We start from the raw sequence: 20,047 nt of genomic DNA, 5'->3' as shown, positions 1-20,047 counted from the left end.
ATGATTACAATATTTTTCTGCAAAAGGATGCAAGTGTCAAATTATTGGACTCTTTGAGATTTACAGAAAGTGAAGGAAATCTGGAATGAGAGAGTTGGAGTAATTCAGTGTCAAATCTGGATTGAGAGAGTTGGATTAATTTGGTGGTAATGAAACCATGTCAGATGGTTTCACCGGCAAAGGCAGGGTTCGAAAGGAAAGAAACAATGTCGTGAAAAGGTATTCTTTGCAATGGAACCTGAAGCTAAGTCTCAAGGTGAACCACAACTCTGAACTAATTCCACAACTACAAACATTGTTTTTTATTTTGCACATTGGCTGCATGTTAATCATTGTTTATGTATCGTTTTTAATAGATTCTATTGTATTTTTTTAATTTTCCTGTAATTGCCTGCAAGCAAATGTATCTCAAGATAGTATATAGTAATATATATGTACACTAATAATAAATCTAATTTGACCTAGATGCCAGGCGTGTAAATGGGACTTTGAGGCAGTGTGAGGTAAGGGAAGGGTTGGAAGGAAGATATTTCAGTTATTGGGTGATTAGCTGTATGTGTTCGGATTAAAATACCCAATCATAAAAATGAGAAAGTCTGCAAATGCTGAAAATCTAGAGCAACACATACAAAATCATGGAGGAATTGAAATGAAATAAACAGTTGGATCTCCATCTCCTCCCTTCAACTTTTTATTCTAGCACCTTCCCCCTTCCTTTTCATTTCTGAAGAAGAGTCTTGGCCGGAAATGTCAAATCTTTACTCGTTTCCATAGATGCTGTGCAACCTTCCAGCTTTTTGCGTGTGTTGCTTAGTACAACCAATGTTTCCTGTAGCAGAGGATGTTGTCTTTTGTCTGAAGTCTAGCACCAGAGTGGTAGACTCAGACTTAGAGGGACATCTATTTAGAACAAAGACAAGGAGGACTTTCTTTAGCTAGTGGGTGGTGAATCTGTGGAATTTATTGCCACAGACGGCTGTGGAGGCCAAGTCATTGGGTATATTTAAAGTGGAGGTTGATAGATTCTTGATTAGTCAGGGCATCAAAGGTTATGAGGGAAAACAGGAGAATGAGAGGGATTATAAATCAGCCATGATGGAATGGCAGAGCAAACTCAATGGGCCAAATAGTCAAATTCTGCTCCTATGTCTAATGATCAATACCGAGCTGGAAGATTTTGATGAACGACTTCCGTGATTATTTTTCATGTGTAAAATCCAAAATGACAGACATAATACACTTACTTCAGATGCGATTGTTTATGACACATATATAAACGATGAGATGAGCTAATTTTCAAATCTGTTGCACCATTTTCCTCCTTATCTCCAGTGTAGTGACATTAACAGTGACTCAGTAAGGATATACTCTGGTATCCTTAATAGAATACAAACTACAGAGGTGCTTATTTTCTGTTCTTTCATGAACATTTAAAGCCTAAATTGATAAAGAATTTTATGGAATTTTATGTGAATGTATCAAATATTAGTTGATCAAAACCAGTCAGATACTTTTCCTCTTCTATTGTACTTCATCAGAGATTATTTTTTATTTAGAGATACAGCGCAGTGCAGGCCCTTTCAGCCCAATGAGCCATAACACTCAGTAACCCACCTACTGAACCATAGCCTAATCATAGGACACTTTACAATGACCAATCAACCTACTAACTGGTAAGTCTTTGGGCTGTGGGAGGAAGCCAAAGAACTCGGAGGAAACCCACGCGGTCATGGGGAGAACGTACAAACTCCTCACAGCCGGCGCTGGAATTGAACTCTGGACTCTGGTGCCCCAAGTTGTAATAGCATCGTGCTAACAGCTACACTACTGTGACACCCCTGATGCCAGAGGAAATCTTCACTAATGCATTTGTGATGTTGCTACACAGAGCAAATGGAGGCAAATTAGAAATGAAAGAATCTGATGGCACGAATAGTTGTATATAATCAAAAAATGGAAATCAAATGCTTAAAAAAAATTATAAAGTGATGACAAAGTCAAAGCAAAACATTGTTCCAAAAACATGAAACATTCTTAGCAAGGAGATACAGGAATGCTGAATTCATTTGGGATAGATGGGCTGCCACTGTAAAGTACTTTCACATGATGAATAATGGTACACTGAAACATTTCAGAGGAATTGGTTGAGTAAATTTTGCAACATCTTGGCGCTGGAAAGTTACCAAATGAAGCAAATCCATCAAAGTGGTTGAGATAAAAAACCATTAATCACGTTGTCCATGACAAGCCGCTGAAACAAGTAGGTTGCTGATGCATACTAATGGTATCTGCGTCTCGGTGAAGAGCGGTCTTGTGAAGACACATGCATCAAGGGGTGGGAAAGTCAGTTCAGGGAAGAGGAGGTAGAGAAGGTAACTTGAACACAGCCAATGGTCTGAGTTTAACATCATGGGGAAAGTGCCAACCGATTTCATGCATCGCGGCAAACCATTCCTTTACCCATTCGTACTTGTCTGGTCAGGTGATAGACTGCCACATGATACCACTTATGAGCCTAGACATTTCCCCGAATGAGAATATCTGCACATCCTAGTTTGGGTTAGAAGGTAAGTACATGTCAAATATGCACTGATTATTCAGAGCAGAAGGTCGCTGCCGAAATAGTTGGCTTGAACCAGAACAACAGGTGATGTTCTACATTTCGCCGCAACGTACCTAGGCTAAGGAAAGAAAAAAGAAAGAATTTCCAGTTATACAGCACCTCATCATGTTTCTCACAAGCATTGCAAAGCGAACATTGAATTACAGTCACTGTCGTAACGTAGGCAAATGAAGCAGCCATTTTGCACACAGCAATGCCGTACAAAGAGCAATGAGATGAATGGCCTGATAATTCTTTTATATATGGTGGCGACTGAGAGTATAATGCTTGGTTAAAGCTACTGTGAATATCACTACCTTTCTCCAAGAGAGATGAAAATGTAACCTCTGTTGCTTGCACTTAGCATACATTATATTTGCAAGATAATCTTTATTTCTGAATCACTGAAGTGTAGAACACAGACAAATATTACTACATTTGGATTTACTGCATACAACATGAGATTAATTCATGTCTAACGTTTACTATAATCCTTGTAGAAGAACGGCACCCCAGACAAATTAGCAATCCCTTAGCAATGACAGTGGACTTGCATTATGTGCCCACTTCCTGGAATAGGGGTTGAGTTGGGTTCAGAAGTGTGACTGCGACCAGTTCAAGCAAGCAGGGTATGACTAGGGTGGGAGAGAACAAGAGCCAGTCATGGATTCCTGCTGAGCGTTGCTGGGGACCCGTTACATCCATGTATGCAAAGAGGGGATTCATTGTACTGCACTTTCAAAGAACATTTGCTATGAGGAGGCCCTTTCATTGATGATGGTCAATTGCTTTAATGGAATGTTGTCCAGCCCCCGCATACTAGAGGAATAGATAAACCCCTTTCCTACCCTCTTGTTCTCGTCTTTTCACTTGTGCCTGTCCTGACTTGTCCTATAAATGGAGTTTATCCACAAAGATATCATTGTTACTTTGGCAGTACTCAACCTCTCTCTTCTATTCAATGACATTACAGTGACATCATCCTAACTCCATTCAGCTTTCTCTGGTGAATATCCTTTTGTAACCTTGTCGACAAAAATTCTAATGGCCATTTATTTTAAATTATTAACTAAGTTAAATTTTTTGTGAGAAACCCTTTTAAAAATCTATTACATTTTTGTCTTTAGATCTTCCCTTTCAAACTGACTTTCCAAGAACTACACCAGGACCATAAGACCATAAGACATAGGAGCTGAATTAGACCTTTCGGCCAGTTGAATCCACTCTACCATTCCATCATGACTGATTTATTATCCCTCTCAACCCCATTCTCCTGCCTTCTCCCTGTAACTTTGACACTCTCACTAATTTATTTATATATTTCTATTTATTTAGAGATACAGTTTGGAATGGGCTCTTGGGCCCAGCGAGCTGCATCACTCAGCAACTCACCAATTTAACCGCAGACTAACTTACAATGAGCAATTAACTAACCTATTAAACATTCTGTCTTTGGACTGTGGGAGGAAACCGGAGCGAACCCATGTGATGACAGGAATGATGTACAATTGCTTACAGGTCTATCAGCCTCCACTTTAAATATACCCAATGACATGGCCTCCATGGCCGTCTCTGATTTCTACAGATTCAACACCCTGGACAACTTAGGTCTCTGCCCCATCACAGACTTTCCATTCTCCACATTTCTCTCCCTCTCTTCAATTTAAAACAAGCCTGTATCCTCACATCTCCAGTTCCGATGAAGGGCCATTAAACTAAAAAGTTAAATTTGGTTCTCTCTCCACAGGTAATGCTTAACCTACCAAGTAATTTCAGCATTTTCTGTTCTTGCTTCCCTCTCAAATGCTAACTTATTTGCAGTGCTTTGCTGGAACATTTCATTTTTAGAGTCAAAGAGTCATAGAAAAGGTTTGTGTTTCTGTGTTTCTACAGCACAGAAACAGGCCCTTTGGTCCAATCAGTCCATGCTGAACCATTTAAACTGCCAGTCCCATCAACCTCCACCCATACAGTAGCCCTCCATACCTCTCCCATCCAAACTTCTCTTGAACATTGTAATCGAAATCACACCCACCACTTATACTGGCAGCTCGTTCCACACTCTCACCACTCTCTGAGTGAAGACGTTTCCCCAGGTTTCCCTTAAACATTTCATCTTTCACCCTTTACCCATGAGTTCAAGTTGTAGTCTCACCCAACCTCCGTGGAAAAAGCTTGCTTGCATTTATTTCACCTCTACCTCTCATAATTTGTATACCTCCATCTCCCTTCAATCTTCCATGTTCAAGGGAATAAAGTTTTAACCTATTCAACCTTTCCTTATAACTCAGATCCTCTAGTCCTGGCAACATCCTTATAAATTTTCTCATACTCTTTCAGTTTTAAATCTGGAAGAATATTACTTTGATTAATCTTCTTAATCTCTGGAGTGGATCACTGCTAATCTGAAAAAAAAATATTATTTTCAAAGTTATCCATTGGGAAAGATCCATCCCAGAAAATTCTTGAAATGCTCGGTGGATAGGGCACTAACAGGTAGGTTCAAGTCTTTGGGTTAATGGACTTTCACCAGATCTACAAAATTTTACAAAATCCAATTTAAATTCTACACTGAATATCATTATTTAATATGATGTTAAAGAGAAGCTTGTGTTCTGTATAGTATCAGTACTCAATGAGTTAACATATTTTGGCACTGGTCATGTTGTTTCTTACTATATGTTTTATTTCAGACGTTAATGTATAGTTGATTGACCTAATTTGCTTATTGTGTCCCTGCTGTAATCCTGTGGGAAATTCAGTGTACTCAATACTAGTCTGGGAGCTGCCAAGGTTACTTTCTGAACGTCCTGAGCTACTGCCAGGATGAACCAGCCCATTTGTCTGGGCTTGATGGAGAACTGGGCAGAACTTTTGAGGACAAAGGAATGAAAGTTTTCTTCTCTATCAGTGTATTGTGTCCATTTATCCCCTGAACAATCAGCTTTTGCCTGAAAATACTCAATTCTATGTAGAGATTTTGATGCCATTATACCGAAAACAAGACTCTCTGCGCTGTCTCCTTGCTCCAGCCTATTCTTTTTAGCGTTTTCACATTATAAAGCATAGTTCTTACAAATGTTAATATATGAGCATTGCTTTTGTTTTTCTATTCTTATTTATTAGTCATTTTTATTAATTTTCTCAGCAAAATGAAGTGCAAGCTACTGCAGGGTCCGATTGATCATCATCTTCTCTTTACAGAATTTCATGTAAGGTTTAGTTGTTCCAAAAAGAGGAATGTTACTCTTGGCAGGTTAGAGCACATGCTTATCCCAAGTACCTTTTAGAGTTGCAGAGGTTTTAATCTCCTTCAGCTCCCACTTGGTGAAAACTCTCCTCTCATCTTCCTTCCGGTAGTAATTCGATGTCCCCAAAGTACTGATCGCTCGACAAAGAGCAAATGCTTTCTCCAATCAAATCTGCTTAACCCTCACAGAGTTTATACACTTTGATTAAATCTCTCCTCACCTTCTGTGTGATACATGCCGATGGGGCAACATCCAATTAGTTTAATGGTTGATATTAGGCACTATATTTGGAATGTCTGCCTTTTGTATTTATTACATACTGCATATTCTCGAGGCAGGAGTGGCCATAATGATTTTGTTGAACCTTAATCTTTTATCTCTTCCAATGCTTATTGCAAAAGGAACATTCTTGAAACAAAATAGAGCCCATTTGATAACTGGATTTCCAATCCCAGTTTTTCACTTCTGCCTGCAATACATTTCAATTTCTTTTAATCTGCCCCATACTCTAGTCTAACTATTGATATAATACAAATTAGTGTAAGTTATTCAATAGAATGTACATGTCTATCCTCACGCTCAGCATCTTGGGCTCTCCATTAATACATCCCTCTTTTTCTAGGTATAATTTTATTTCTAACCTTGCTCCTCACAAATTAGGGTGTTTTGAAATGCGACACATGGCTCTCTAAGTGAGAGTGATGTCAGATTTCCAATGAAAGACTCAAGTGGCTGAGTTGAATGATTATGCTTGAGCAAATGACTTAAATTATGAGCCCAGCTCATTGAGACAATGGTCAAGTATATAAATTCAGAGATTAGCACATACCTAGCTTGTGTTAATGAGACGTCTGTTCATGAAAATGTCGTATCGACTCATGGGATTTACTGTTCTCATTGCTTATTAATTTTTATCAATTATGATTCTAATATGACGCATCGGAAATGCTATCTGCTAATTAGTATATGTGTCAGTTTCAAAATAAAAGACATGCTAAACGAAGTCAGTCTGGTCATTCTAATTATAGAGTATTCCAATAAGAAGATCGTCAAATTTAGGAAAAAACTGATGAAAATTAACATGTTAATTCTCTTGTTTTACAGACCTTCGGTTGACCAATTTAATCCTCTTATTACAAAGCTTCATGCACCGTGGTGAACTGTATAATCTGCTAGCAAATCTTGAGTATGTTCTGTCCTTGATTTGCGTGCCAGTGACATAACACCCCAGCATTTCCCTTAGGGCTCACTTCAATGCTTCACTGTCACAGAATGGGTTAATCAGTGCATCACGGGACAGTTTCATCGGAGGGGAAGGGTAACTGAACATCGCCATAGAACTCACCCGTTCTGTGAATCTTACATGGTGCTAAAATGTTTGAAAGGCAGGACTGTGAAAAGACAGTACTGTTCAGCTCAAGTTCGACAGTGAGACGATGGAAAGGCATGGGACAAGCAAACAAAAGGGTGGAAAACACTGTACAATTATAAGTAAAAGGGAAGCAAGTTCCTCGATGGCTCAGCACACTTGTCTAGAAAGACAATGAGCCATAGAGAACACAAAAACCCAGGGTCGGTCATCGACTTGTATTAAGTAAGTTGATCTTACAAAGAAGTCTATGGGCTACGATTGTAAGGATTGGAAGGATCACATTGTCTCATTGAGCATATGAGGTGGAAGAAACAATTTTCAGGGTTACCAGCTCTACTTGACCTCTGGTCAAGTCTGCAGAGAATGAGCAATGAACCAATCGAGCTGGATGCTCACCAAAGCCTGAACTGAACTGACTTTGAACTGAAGGTCAATCCTGAGGAGGACTGCCGTTAAGTTGAGCCATCAGCTGGGTGACACGGTAGCATAGTGGTTAGCACACTGCTTTATGGCACCAGCGACGTGGGTTCAATTCCCACCGTTGTCTGTAAGAAGTTTGTACGTCCTCCCGTGGGTTTCCTCCAGGTGCCCTGGTTTCCTCCCACATTCTAAAGACATATGGGTTAGTAGGTTAATTGGTCACGTGGGTGTAATTGGGCAGCACGAGTTGGGCCGGAAGGGCCGGTTTCTGTGCTGTATCTCTAAATCAGGGATGCCCAACCATTAAGCAAGGGATTGGTGGGGCCCAGGTTGAGAACCCCAACTCTAAATAAATAAATGCCTTTGGGAGAATGGTGAGAAATAAGAAAACTTGGCAAATAACGAAACTGAGGAATGGTTTGTAGCAGCAGCCAAACATAGCTCTGTGGTCAACAGGGGAAGCCTGGCACATTGAACACATTGACAGATTGGTTCCTCGTGACATGGCGGTCACTGTGGACGTCATGGAATGTTACTCAGAGGATCAAGAGCAAAAGCCAGCATTAGTTATCATCAGTAACAAATTTCAATAAGCACTGAGTAAGGAAAAATGGAGGGAAGCCCTGGTGATGAGCTTCTCCAAGTCCCAGCTGATGGGGCTCACCTCGGGGGAAGAGGTACTGACTTCGCAGGGTCCCTGGTACGTGAGTGCCTAGCGTCATCTGTAGCTGCATTCGAGGAGCTGTCCGTGGTAATGTCCACCCATCTCTACCGGCTGAAGGAAGGTACATGGAAGCGGGAAACGTTGTGAGGAGAAATATAAAGAAAATCAGGGAAATAAATGCGAAATTAAGTAACTTGTGAAATTATGCAGAAATTATAGCACCTATTTTAGAATGGGATCATGATAATTGACCAAAATAACCTTGAATGAGCACAGCAAATTTAAAGGGGAAAAGTGCACTGTAACACAAAAAGAAGTGGAAAGGTTTAAGCAATAAGGTAAATTATAATGCACATGAGAATTGGTAACCCACTCAGCGACTTTTCCTGGAATGAGTCAAATTGGCCTACCTCTGTTGAGTGGGTTTGATCAGTCCATATCCCGGATGCACACCAGCAAAATAAAGTGTACACTCTGTCGAAGGAAGGAAGTCAGTTCTTTTCACCCCCACTTGAACCGCTCCTCTGGCCAATTGATCACAGAGTCTCATTAATGGTCATTTCCAGAAACACAGTGGTGAAACAAGTGAATCATAGACTAGGCAAGTAGGCGGATCAGTTACTAAGGTCATTGGTATAAGGTAACATGGCATAAAACACAGGAGGAAAATCAACAGAATTTTTTACATATTAAGTTATTATGATCCATAACGCCCTGCCTGATAGGGTGGTGGAAGCAGACTCAATGATAATCTGCTAAAGAGAATCAGATATATTACCTGTAAAGTGCTAAAGGGAATAAAGATCAAACTGGACAGTGCTTTCAAGGAGCTAGCAACAGACATGATGGGCCCAGTGGGCTTCTTCATGCCGCGTTATTACATAACTCTGTGGCAACATATGGACACCAATCTTGACATTTTCTCATTTACCTCATTTAGCGGTTACTTTAGTAATGTTGTCTGGCCAACCTGTTACAGCAGCCGATCACTCTCACGATAAAGACCTACCTTGTACCTGTCCAAACCAACCACACTTCCTCTATCACCTGAGTGTATTTTGATTTACTTTCTTGATTATATAAGTATACACTTTATCAAGTACACCTGTACACCTGCTTGTTAACGCACATCCCTAGTCAGCCAATCATGTGGTGGCAACAGAATGTATAAAAGCATGCAGACACGGTCAAGAGGTTCAGTTGTTGTCCACACCAAACATCAGAATGGAGAAGTAATGTGATCTAAGTGACTTTCACTATGGAATCTGCTAAAGAGAATGATCAGGTGTTTGACTATCTCAGAAGCTGCTGGTCTTCTGGGATTTTCACATGCAACAGTTTCTAGAGTTTACTGAGAATGGTTGCAAAAAAAATCCCATTAAGCGGCAGTTCTGTGGTCAAAAATGCCTTGTTAATGAGAGAGATCAGAGCAGCTCAAGCTGACAGAAAGATGACAGCAACTCAAATAACCACATGTTACAACAGTGATGTGCAGAAGGGAATTTTTGAATGCACAACATGTCGAAACTTGAAGTGGGTAGGCTATAGCAGCAGAAGTCTATGAACTTAGATACTTAGATTCAGCACCCACTTTACTAGGTGCAGGAGGTACCTAATAAAGTTTCCACTGAGTGTACATCCATTCCATGTAACTGTCAGGCCAGTAATATAGACTCACACACACACACACATTTACTTGTAGGCAAACTCAAATCTCGAATCATTTTCATGTTTAAGGTAATGATCTCAGGTGGGGATGAAAATATATTAACTCCCTTGTATCAGACTTTGAGCAACATTTACCCCAACTTTCAGAAGATTGGTTGTTGCTAAGAGTGTGCATGGGGAAACACTGACTTTATTTATTCAGGGTCAAGGAGACCATAAAACCACAAGTCAGGGGAGCAGAATTAGGTTATTCAGCCTATCAAGTCTGCTGTGCTGTTCCATCATGGCTGATTTATTATCCCTCTAAACCCCATTTTCCTTCCTTCTCCCTATAACCTTTGACACCATTACTAGTTAAGAATCTATCAGCCTCTGCTTTAAGTATACCCAATGATTTGACCTCCACAGCCATCTGTAGCAATGAATTCCACAGATTCATCCCCCTCTGGTTAAAGAAATTCATCCTCATCTCTGTTCTAAAGGGATGTTCTTCTATTCTGACTCTGTCCTCTGGTCCTAGACTCCTTCACTATTGGAAACATCCTCTCCACGTCCACTTCATCTCAGCCTCTCAATATTAGGTACATGAGTGATAGTTCAAGCTTACATAGAATATAGAACATAGAACAGTACAGCACTGGAACAGGCCCTTTATCAGATCTCCCCTCAGCCTCTGCCACTCAAGAGAAAACATCCCAAGTTTGTCTTACTCTTGCTATAGCACATGCCATCTAATCCAGACAGCATCCTGGTAAACCTCTTCAGCAGCCTTTCGAAAGTCTCAGCATCCTTTGTGTAATGGGGCGACTAGAACTTTATACAAAACTGCAGATGTGACCTAACTAGAGCTTTACAAATTAGCAATATAACTTTCTGACCTTTGAACTCAATGCCTTGACTAACAAAGGCAAGAATGCTTTCTTACCCACTCTGTCTACCTGTGTGGCCACCTTCAGGGAGTTATGAGCTTGGACTCCAAGATCCCTTTGCTCATCAACACTGTTAAGGGTTTTGCTTGTAACCCTGTCTGTCTCTTTACATTTGAAGCTTGTTCAAAAACATTGCATCTAAAACCCATTGCTACAGGAACACTTATGCTCTGGTCTATGATGATAATTTGGGCCAGCTTATTTAACAGATCTCAATTGATGTTACACTCTCCTGCAACTATTTATTTTGTATCTGTAGCTCTCTGGTGTGGTTCAGTCCTCCTGAAGTGTTTTCCAAAAGCTCCCTTCTGGAAGCACTCTAGTGCTATTAAAGCAAAAATTTCATGCCATCTTTAAAGGTTCTTCTCTCAAGCAGCTAATCTGATCAACCATTCCAGTTAGTCCCATCTCCTTCTATCCATTACTCCCATCATTGGACTGCACTGTAAGCACTTTAAACCACTTCTTATAATGTCTACATGCAGGTAATTATGTATTTATGCACATATTATTCCATATCCCTACTTTAACTTCTAGCTTTATTCTTCATCTAATTCTTTTATTCTTTACATTATTGAATGCTGTTGTTTTTTGTAGCATGTCTTGCCAAAACACCACAGCAAATTCCTAACACGTGCGGTGAGTAAAGTTGATCCTTGACCCTTGGAAGTTCCGTGTTTGGGAGGATGGCAAACTCGCCATCTGATGAATTCCAGATCCATCAACCATCCGGCTCTTGAGCCAGAGGGGATAATTTCACTTACCCTAACACTGAACTGGTACCACAAGCTATGAACTTATTTTTAAGGACCTCACAACTTATGTTCTTGATATTTATTTATTTATTTATTATTATTACTTTTCTTTTCTCTTTTCATTTGCAATTGGTGTCTTTTGCACATTGGTTGTTTGTCCCTTTCTGTCGTGTGCATTTTTTATTGATACTATTATGTTTCTTTCTATTTATTATGAATGCCCACAAGAGAATGAATCTCAGGGCAGTATATGCCAACATATATATTTTGATATTATACTTACTTTGAACATTTCTGCCCTCTATGTACTCCAGTGCCCTGAGCAATGCAATACTACCATTTTAGACTTAAGTACATGTGTGAATGCAAAGCTTCTGTTTGCCTATAGGAGGGATGATGCAATGTTACCTATGGCCGCCAATCAGACATCAAGGGCTTGAATGATAACTGGACTCAAAGAGGTTAAATTAGAAAATGTGTTGCATCCTGTTTAGAATATTAAGAAATAATTTGATCAAGATATAGAGTCACAGAATTATACAACATGGAAACAAGCACTTCAGCCCAGCTGGTGCATGACAATTAAGATGCCCTATACCATGTGAAGTAGTATAAATAGAGAAAAGCAATTTCAAGTGAATCTGGTACTGGGTCAAAGCCTATAAATGGGAGCCATCTGCTCAGAACTGAGCTAGAAAACACGCTTGCACGTCGATGGGGCCTAACGTTTTAATGTTTCAACACAGAGCAATTGATATTAGGGCAATTATTAACTTTACATCTCAAATTAATAATATATTAATTAAACAACTATATTGATATAGGAAAAGACAGGCTGCATCAGGAGGTTAACCACGACCTCATTGAATAGTGGGACAGATTCAAGGGTAAAGCTCCTGCTCCTATGTTCTTTCGCAATGGGATATAATGCACAACTAATTAATAACGTTAATACCTGTAGTTCAATGGTTCAGTGATTCTATAAGGCCATTATCTTCATACAAAACACAAATATTTCTTTTCTTGCAGACTGGGAATTTACACAGACTTCAGTGGTAGCATTGTGCTGGAGACATGCTATGAACACCCTGCCCAAAGTGTCTATTTTTACTTAGGATTCATTCATGGATTTTTTTTTCAGTTTGTATGGTCTTTTTATTGGCTTCTCAATGAGAGGAAGTCAGCTGCAGAGAGACCCAAAAATAATACGTTTACTCAGAAGCAGAATGCTTCACGCTATGGGTCTATGCCAGGAGGCAAGCCATATCATGGTAACTCAAAAGCTATTTCTTTATTTACTAATTTCCCACTTGCTCTTCCATAGCCATTTAAATCCTACTCTCAATGTAAAAAAAAAGGAGTGGCGGGGTGGAGACGTGTCTCTACCAAGGTAGGTGCTCCTTCCCTCCATAGCCTGCAGGTCACCCTTGGGCAAGGTGTAGCATCTGCTTAGACACCCGATCAGGGTCATGTGAAGTCATGGGAGCGGGTGGTGAATGGTTCTGTGAGCAGCTGGTGCATATCATATCCTGGTTATGCGACTGCTGGCACCAGGCAGACAATCTCTGAAGAGTACTGGTAATGGCTGGGGTCACCCGTCTTGTAGAGACATTGCCCAGAAGAAGGCAATGGCAAACCACTTCTGCAGAACAGTTTGCCAACAACAATAATGCTCAAAAGACCATGGTTGCCCACATCATGATAACAGGCCCAACCGGCCCAATGACACTCATGTGACCAATTAACCTACTAACACATATATCTTTGGAATGTGGGTGGAAATTGGAGCATCAGCAGTCACAGGGAGAATGTACAAACTCCTTACAGACAGCGCTGGGTATTGAACCTGGGTCAATGATCCTGTAATAGCATTATGTTAACCACCACGTTACTGTGTCGCCCTATATTTATCTTGTCTTCCAGTTAAGAGACTGGATCCAATAATGGACATTGTTTACTTTGGCTAGAATGCAAATTAAAAAGTTATTCACTCATCAAGGGAAAGGCAGTTCAATATAATCCCCTGGCATGCTTACTCTTACATGTACATGTATATGCTTCCAGCATGGGTTAGTGGACAGCCAATGCAACCTGCTTTCCCTGTACAGATCCAACGAAGCTATGTTTAAGATGCAGAGTGTTGCTCAAACAATGACTAGTGAACTCCACACTGGCAGGTGTTGACTTGCAACCTTGCTATGTTAGCACAGCACAGTAGAGATTGCCTTCGCCAGCTGATCCAGTCAAGAGTGGACAGAAATAGTCGATGAAAGGTGCAGCAACATAAAAACTGAATGATCTGTGAAATTCATCTGGATTCCCTCCTTGTTTGTAACAGGGAAATGGGCAATCAAAAAGTGAAGAGGTTCTGCGGATGTTAGAAATCTAGAGAAACACATACAAAACATCAGAGGAACCCAGCAGGTCAGGTAGCGTCAACGGAGAAGAACAAACAGTCAATGTTTCGGCCTGAGACCCTCCATCAGGACAAGATTTCATTCTGACAAAGGGTCTTGGCTTTAAATACCAACTGTTTATTCCTCTCCAGAGATGTTGATTGATCTGCTGATTTCCTCCAGCATTTTGTGTGTGTTACAATGGACAATTAGAAAGGCAACAGATTACATTAATATAGCACCTATCTCAACTTTAGGTTGTTCTAATATAGTTCACAGTCATTAATGTACTTTTGACTAACAGTGCCACTTAGGATGTGTGAAGTGCAGTAGCTAAATTGTACACTGCAAAGTCACCAATAAAATGTGATGATTATGGCATGCTCACACTGGGTAATGCTTTCTGAGGGATACATGCTAGCAAGCACTTCACTGCTGTTGCTCAAAATAGTTGCTTGCTCCCTTTCATCTCCACATGCTGTTTAACACCCACGAGGAAAGCAAATGGACCTTGATTGAAAATGACAGATGGCACCTCCAAGAATGCAGCTTTCCGTTTGTACTGGTATCTCAGGTTTTCTTTTCAGATGTCTGGTGATGAACTATGGCTCATGACTACATTGCTTCGAAGTCTGACTGCTGTCAACATAGACATGATTGCCAATGAGAAAATGAAATTCGATTCACACTCAGGCGTGGGCTAAATTGGCCACATGAGGACATTTTTAACTCTTCAATAAAGTCTTGGTTGAATGAATCAATGCAACTGGAATATCAGTGTTCCATAGAACATAGGAGAGTACTTCATAGGAACAGGCCCTTTGGTATGTGATGCCAACTTAAATTAATCCTATATACTTGAACATGGTATATATTCCTCTATTTCTTGCCTGTTTAAATGCCTGTCTAAATAATTCTTAAACATTCCTGTAAATAAGGTTAACTTTATTTGTTACATGCACATCCACTCACTTTAAATCTATTAAATTTATGCCCTCTGGTATTCAATATCGCCACATGTAAAAAAATGTTATATCTCTCAATAAATTCTCCTCTTGATCTTTCAGACTCAAGAGGCTAAGCTACTCAATCTTTCTTTCTTTATTTATTTATTTAGAGATACAGTACAGTAACAGGCACTTACAGTCCAACGAGCTGCACAGTCCATTTACACCTATTGTGCCCAACTAACCAACTAAGCTGCAGGTCTTTGGAATGTGGGAGGAAACTGGAGCACCCAGAGTAAGCCCACATAGTCACAGGAAGAACATACAAAGTCCTTCTGTGGTGGGAAATGATCCCAAGTGAATCTTTCTGGCCCTCCCCCTGTCAAAAGTACATACATCCAATTTTAGGGTATGAAGGCCAAACTATACAAAGTGTGCTCTCACATGATTATAAATTGTGGTAAGATTGCAGAAATAAGGGCCAAGGTATCATTTGTCCTTCTAATTGCTTGCCACACTTAGCATCCAGTGAAGTGTACAAGGACACAGTGGCCTCAAGTTTCCCAGTCTGCCACCATGGTAGCGTAGCAGTTTGTGCTATGCTAGTACAGCTCAGGTCATTCCGAGTTCAATTTTGGCACCATCAGTAAGGAGTTTGTACATTCTCCCCATGACCACGAAAGTTAGGGTTAGTGAGTTGTGGCATGCTGTGTTGGCACCGGAACAAGGGTGACATGGTGGGCTGCCCCCAGCAAAATTTTTGGTGTGTTGGTCATTGATGCCAATGACAAAGACGTTAGAAAGTTAATTGGCCTTTGCAAGTTGTCCTGTAATTAGCCTAGTGTTAAATAGATGGGTTACTGAATAGTACAGCTCATCGGCTGGAAGATCCTGCACTGTATCTCTAAATCAATCAATCAATCAATAAGGTTTAGTAAATAAGTACCATGCTAGTACTTCCTGCCACTGTTCTACTCAGTTCTTTGGTATGCTAGGGTGAGTCAGCAAAGTGAGGTTAAGAACTTAAAGCTGGTTTTTCACTTGGTCTACACATTAACAACTGTCACTTGCCTTGTGGTGTTAACATGATGTAATGTAATAAGGTGTATCACTGGAGCATAGTGAGACGATATTTCATATTGCAACAAACTGTCTGCTGGAAGAACTCAGCCAGTCAAGCAGCATTTGTGAGAGGAAAGAAACTGTCAACATTTCAGGCAAAGACCCTGCATTAAGATTTATATTGAGCCTTTTAAAGAAATATTAATATTGGGCAGCACAATAGTGTAGCCGTTAGCACAACGCTATTCCAATGCCAGTGATCAGCAATTGGTGCTCAATTCCCACCACTGTCTGTAAGGAGCTTGTATATTCTTGCCATGACCATGTGGGTTTCCTCTGGATGCTCTGGTTTCCTCCCACATTACAAAAAATGATGGTTTAGAGTTAATAAATTATGGGCATGCTGCGTTGCCACCAGAAGCATAGCGACACTTGCTAGCTGCCCCTGGCACATATTTGGATTGTGTTGGTCATAGGTGTAAACAGTGCATTCCACTATATGTTTTGATGTACATATGAGTAGTAAAGCTAATCTTTCTTTATCTTTTCTTTTTACTGTTTCTCTGATGGACGCAAAGATAGATTTAAAGAAGAATGAGAGATAAGTGATGAAAAGATTTAGGGGACAAATTCCAAAGTTTGTGGAAGATAGCTAATGTCAGTTCCTCCAGTAGCAGGCTGAAGGAAATCAGGGAGCCATGAGAGACCAGTACTGGACCTTGGACCAAGGACCAAGGGTCAAGGATCATCTTTATTTGCCATATATATTTACATGAGGAGAGGTGTGTTGGAGATACCTCTCTACCAGTGGAGGTGTAAGGCACTCCTTCTGTCTGCTAGCCTTCAGGTCACCCTTGGGCAAGGTGTAGCACCTGCTTAGCACCCTGATCAGGGTCATGTGAATCCATGGGAGCAGGTGGTGGATGGTCGTATGAGCAGCTGCTGCATATCGCAAGTCCTGGTTATGTGACCACTGACTCCAGGCAGACAGTCTCTGAAGAGTATTGATAATGGCTGGGGTGACCCATCTTGTAAAGACACTGCCCAGAAGAACGCAATAGCAAGCCACTTCTGTAGAAATGTTTGCCAAGGACAATCATGGTTATGGACCATGATCGCCCACGTCATACGACACAGTACATCATGATGATGATATTTTCTTGAATTAGGAACAGTATTTGCTGTGGTGTGTTAACGCAATGTGCAACAAAAATAACACAACACACACAAAATACTGGACGAAATCAGCAGGCCAGGCGGCGCCTATGAAAAAAGTACTGTTGGCGTTTCGGGCTGAAACCTTTTGGCAGGACTGGTGAAAAAAAGCTGAGGAGTAGATTAAAAAGGTTGGGGGAGGGGAGAGAGAACCACCAGGTCATAGGAAGTTATACTTTTTTCCATAGATGCTGCCTGGACTACTTAGTTCCTCCAGCATTTTGTGCATGTTGCTCGGACTTCTAGCAGCTGCAGATTTTCTCTTGTTTATGGTACAAAAAAATAATGCATTCAGTTAGAAAATGAGTGGAGAGAGTATAATTTGAGCTGAAGGGAACAGACAAAAATTAAAGTGGAATATGTAAGAAGTGATCATGTTCACATCTAGCAATCTGAGACTGTGGAACCAAGAGATAAGAAGCGAAGCTAATTGTTTTACCTGCACCTTCATAACAAACAGTGTATCATTATGGTCAATTTACTGAGCTGCTGCAGTGTGTCATTTGGTACAAGATTCTGAGCCTGCTTATATTCTGTCAATAATTACACTGAAATAAATCAACATGTTATGCCTGTCCTAAATAATCATCAGATCACTGCTCTTTCAATTCAGTCAGGGCTGCTGGCACATTGCCCTGACCTTGCCAGTTAACTCAATTGGACTGAAAAGTAATCTTGATATTGCTGCATCATTAGATTTTCTGATCTTTCCAGGTTCCTTATTCCGTTCACTGTATCATTAATTCGTTTATTTTTCTGAGTATGTTTTTTTAAATATGCTGATTTTTTAAATACATATTTTCCTTGAACAGAAATAAATAAAGATTTGAACATTAGCTTTATTTATCACATGTACATGGAAACATTGAAATATACAATGAAATGTGTTGTTTGCATTGGGAATGCCTCATCTCTTCATCTCTTATCCTTCTTTAAAAATATCTTTAGGTTCATAGAATAAAAGATAAAAAAATAAAGACTTTTTATTTGTCACATGTACATTGAAACATACAGTGAAATGTGTCATTGGTGTCACAACCAGCACAGTCTGAACGTGTGCTAAGGGCAGCCTGCAAGTCTCGCAATGTTTCCACTGCCATAACTTACTAACACTAACCCCTACATCTTTGGAACGTAGGAGGACACCAGAGCACCCGGAGGAAACCCACACAGTCAAGAGGAGAACATACAAACTCCTTACAGGCAATGGTGGGAACTGATTTGCTTGAGAAATCATAATCTACCACAGATCAGGAAAGAAACACTATCATCACTAATCGTAATCATTAAACTGCTATTTATACATCTACCTTCAGGGGAAGAAATTTGCCAGTCATATACACAGGAGGTACTGCAGATGCTGGAAATCCGGAGTAATACACACAGAATGCTGGAGGAACTCAGCAGGTCAGGCAGCATCTATGTATAAACAGTCAACGATTCGGACCGAGACCCTTCTTCAGGAAAACTACCATCTTAGCACAGTCTTGTCAATACGTGAGCCAAGATGCCATTTATGCCTGTTACTGACCACTTATTACCCTTAATAGGTCAAAGGTGCTAAGCAGATTAATAGTGCGGTACAGACTAGATGGGCTGAATGGCCAGTTTCTTTGCTGTGGTGTTCTATGACTCCAAGGCTGGCATATAAGCCTACACATTACCATGCCTTAACATGAATGCCTAATACATGTATTTAATCAAAAGTTTAATCCACGATGGATTAATATTCAAATGCCTGATGTGCATGAAGATGCACTATTTCAACCATATCAGAGTCTGGAGACACCAGGGAAAACAGACTATGAATCTGGAGCAATACGGAGTCTACTTGAGGGTCTCAATCTGCAATGTTCACAACTTTTCCACACCCCCCAAAAAGTTTTCTTCTGAGTTTTTTTTTGAGCAAGTCGTATGTTGATACCACAATCTCCTTTGTTTCCAACTCACATTTCAAAGAATTTACTCGTGTTCCAGTGTAATCATGTTTCTATCATCCTCCTGAATGATTATGTCTGGCCAATCCCCTGAGGAGACTGTATGACTTAACTTCCCGTCCATCACTAACCCTGCTCACTATCAACGTGATAAAATTGCCCTCTCCACCCCGTCTAAGACTCCTTGCTGCTGAAACATAGGCTATGCATTTATGCTCTTTCATGGCATCAAACTCAGACCATGAGACAATAATGCAATAAGACATAGGAGCAGAATTAGGCCAGTTGGCCAGTGACTCAGGCTCAGCCATTCCATCATGGCTGAGTTATTATCCTTTTCAACCTCATTCCCCTGCCTTCTCCTCATAATCTACTCTGGCTAAAGAAATTCCTCCTTATTGCTGATCTAAAGAGAAGCACTTCTATTCAGAGGCTGTGCACTCGTCTCTTAGACTCGCCCACTATTGGAAAAATCCTCTCCACCTACACTCTTGTCTGGACTTTTCAATATTCAATTGGTTTCAGTGAAATCCCCCCTCCCCCTCCTCACTCATCTAAACTTCAGCAAGTACAGGCCTGCAAATGTCCCTCATATGTAAGCCTTTCATTCCCAGGATCATTCTTGTGAACCTCTTCTGGACCCTTTCCAATGCCAACACATCCTTTCTTAGTTAAGTGACCCAAAGCTGCTCACAATGCTTCGAGTGCATTCTGAACGAGGTTTATAAAGCATCTGCAGGTTTCCTTGTGTTCAGTATTTCATCATTGCTTTTATATTCTCATCCTCTTGAACAAAATGCCAACATTACATTTGTGTTCCTCACTACTG

General features: G+C 40.4%; 1 protein-coding gene across 1 annotated transcript in view; it reads right to left on the bottom strand.

Annotated features, from left to right (window-relative positions):
* LOC140201027 (uncharacterized) overlaps positions 1 to 20,047 on the bottom strand; it is an 83,759-nt gene that overhangs the window by 12,651 nt on the left and 51,061 nt on the right. Inside the window, exon 5 of the mRNA XM_072264663.1 lies at positions 8,310 to 8,420. Coding sequence (XP_072120764.1) covers positions 8,310 to 8,420 — 111 coding nt within the window. The remainder of the gene's footprint in view (positions 1 to 8,309; positions 8,421 to 20,047) is intronic.

Source organism: Mobula birostris, chromosome 7 (genome assembly GCF_030028105.1).
Source record: "Mobula birostris isolate sMobBir1 chromosome 7, sMobBir1.hap1, whole genome shotgun sequence".
Classification (NCBI taxonomy): Eukaryota; Metazoa; Chordata; class Chondrichthyes; order Myliobatiformes; family Myliobatidae; genus Mobula; species Mobula birostris.
Note: the sequence above shows the minus strand (reverse complement) of the source record. Positions and strands in the feature narration are given on the sequence as shown.